This window comes from Limulus polyphemus, unplaced genomic scaffold, assembly GCF_000517525.1.
Source record: "Limulus polyphemus unplaced genomic scaffold, Limulus_polyphemus-2.1.2 Scaffold1011, whole genome shotgun sequence".
Taxonomy (NCBI): domain Eukaryota; kingdom Metazoa; phylum Arthropoda; class Merostomata; order Xiphosura; family Limulidae; genus Limulus; species Limulus polyphemus.
In genome coordinates, this window is record NW_013666621.1 from 266,821 (window position 1) to 269,815 (window position 2,995).

The 2,995-nt window shown below is 30.1% G+C and overlaps 1 protein-coding gene across 4 annotated transcripts in view; it reads right to left on the reverse strand.

The window, feature by feature from the left end:
* LOC106461691 (calcium/calmodulin-dependent 3',5'-cyclic nucleotide phosphodiesterase 1-like) overlaps positions 1-2,995 on the reverse strand; it is a 51,005-nt gene that overhangs the window by 4,253 nt on the left and 43,757 nt on the right. For all 4 annotated transcript variants that reach the window (XM_013921539.2, XM_022388708.1, XM_013921538.2 and 1 more), the window contains one exon: positions 1,149-1,280. In XM_013921539.2, the coding sequence (XP_013776993.1) occupies positions 1,149-1,280 (132 nt within the window). The remainder of the gene's footprint in view (positions 1-1,148; positions 1,281-2,995) is intronic.

The window sequence follows — 2,995 nt, forward strand, 5'->3', positions numbered from 1 at the left end:
TATATATATATATATATATATATATATATATACATGTTATTTTGAAAACAAGTGGAATGCGTGCTGTTCGTTTATTTCTGAATTTATCGCCAACAAGCCACAGACACCTAGTGTAGAAGAATCCAACACACATCCATACATATTTACATTACTATATATTTATACTAAAAAGTAGGTTTTTGACGATTGTAAACATGTATACCTGTACCTATCCTTGTTCCAAACCTATATTTGTATGCGTTAATTTCTAAAATGTTCAATATGTGATGCTTAAATGATTCAGAAAAATGCAATTCGACAAATAATTGTATATAATAAAGTACCAGTTCGAAGTTTCATAACCGAATACAATAAAAACTATGCATCAGTGCGATAAGAACGCAGAAGATATAAAATGTAGGCTCCAAAAAAGAAGTTGAAAAAGTATTTCCTATATATTAGTAAGTTCTTTAGAGCCTAGATATTGATTAACCAATTACTTTCCTACAAATAAACAACTTACCTAAAACATAACTTTAGCTTCCAAATTCTGGGTTAAACGTCTGTTAGTTCATATAGCATAAAACTACAAAATAATTTATTTGTGTTTTATCCAACCTGTGATATCGAACCCTGGATTTAAGTGCCTTAACTCTGTAAATTTACAGTTATCCTACTTGGATGACTAGGTAAAAGGAGAAAATAAATACAATAAAGCTATCAGAGTAGGATTATGGGTCAACTTCTTATTCCTTCTTGAATGTCCAACTATCTGTCGTGATATTAGATCTACGTTATTTAAAAAACAAATCAGGATAAGATATTGTAAATAGCATATTTAAGTACTGTATCTGGTGTGAAGAGGTGATGTGGGGATTATTTTCTTCATTACTATACGGACCACTCTAAGGCACTTTAGGCTTACAAAACGAAGGCAAACATTTAGTAAAGTAATAGATAACTTTGTGTTTTATGCGATTTTAAAGATATCTCTCTATATCTCTGAGACAGACAGAGTTCTTAACCATGAAGAAACCCCAGTGATATTCAACTACCTCTGTAAGATGAGGAAAGGGGGAAAATATCTGGTAACGACTAAGATAAAACAAGTTTGTAGTTTAACCAAACAACATATAAGATACAGAGAATTTCTTTCACAAAGTTCTTACCTGTCTTATCTCCATTTTCTTCGCTGCTTGAGCCTTCTGCTGGTCTATTAATTTGTGCTATTGTCAACTGTATTTTGTCTAACAGATCTCCAAGTATTTCCATACTGGGAGATACGATGAAGTTTATGAATCCTAATCATTGATAGAATATAGTTCAGTAATATTTCAGTAAATACATTTTTTATACATTATATCTTCACTTTTTTCTCAATTAAAGAGAAAAGTTAACAGATAATAAATTTATTCTAATGGTCAATTTACTAAAACACTAAAGCAATACTAGTTTTATAAAGCTATATACAAATGTCTAGTCATAAATAAGTTTGAAAAAAGGATTTTTTACAGATGAATTTCATGTAGACAATTTATGTGTTTTACACTTTCACTTTTAATAAAATCAAAATTTTAGTAACTATTTGTGATAAAGCCTTAATAATTATAATTATAGGCTAGAAAATATATAAAACATATACTGGGCTGTAAGTGTTTTAATCTCACAGTTCTCTTATTTAGTATGTTATGGATTTCACATGACAGATATAATACGGAATCACTTCAGATCAAAACAGAAACTCATCTAGGTTGAGTTAAACAAAAGTACAAGGAAAAAACAAATATCTGTAGACTAAATTCGTGATTATTCATTACATATAGGTTTTTTGCTTTGCTAGCAGAAGTGTCTAGCATCTTAACTTCAACAAAGTTCTGCATTATAATAATTATTTGTATAAGCTGACACAGAAGTGTATCCCTAAAGCTGAAAAGTTTAGCGCAAGGATAACATGTTTAGTATTTGTATGTTTGGTTTCCAGTAAATTTCCAAATACACATGACGTGCAGTTTCACTACGGATACTTATTTTCGAGGAAAGTTAATCAGTGATATACAGCCAAATGTTACAGCATTTCGAAGGATGAATCTTCAAAGTTTTTCACAGAAGTATAAAATCTCGAACAATGGGATATTCAAGATAGCAAGGGACTTTAAAATAATATCCTTCAGTCATTCTAGAACAATTCTCTCATTCGTAAAATGAAGGTTAGTTACGAAAGAAAATCTTTTGACTGAGAACAAACACAATGATGAAGCTAACGTATATTTTAATACCATTAACAAACACCTAAGCAAAAGTTGATAAAGGACTAAAAGCCAAAGGTTTACAATCTTTCAGCTACATCTCAAGAATAATGTCTGTTTTCGTGAGAAAGATGCCCAAGGAAACTGGAATTACAATAGTCCAATTCAACATGTTAAGTCAGTTGATGCAAATGAAAATGTCTTTGGTTTGCTTAAGCTTGCTCATTGAAGCCCATATTCGTATACAGTGTAAGGTTTGCGGCAAAGTTGTCAGGATGTGTGGTTTAACAATATAAATTTAGGTTTAGGCAAAAAATATGGAGTCATGGCCATCTGGCTGAACACAGTCGAAAAAAAGGAAGTAGTAAGAGCAATACTGGACTTGAACACCATCCTTATAAAACGCCCTTAACATTACTATCTCGACTTTGTAAACTTTAAAACAATTTATTTTTTTCAATACAAGACAGACTTACCAGAAGTTATATTTCATCAACTTTTCATAACATAAAAATATGTTTATTTTCATGTTATCATAGTTCTAATTACATTTTGGTGTTGTAATCACATATCTAGACCTTCTGTTTAGGTTTGCATTGTTTCATAAAAAAAAATCGTTTATTTTTGTTATCATAGTTCTAATTACATTTTGGTGTTGCAATTACATATCTAGACCTTCTGTTTAGGTTTGCATTGTTTCATAAAAAAATCGTTTATTTTTGTTATCATAGTTCTAATTACATTTTGGTGTTGTAATTACATATTTAGAC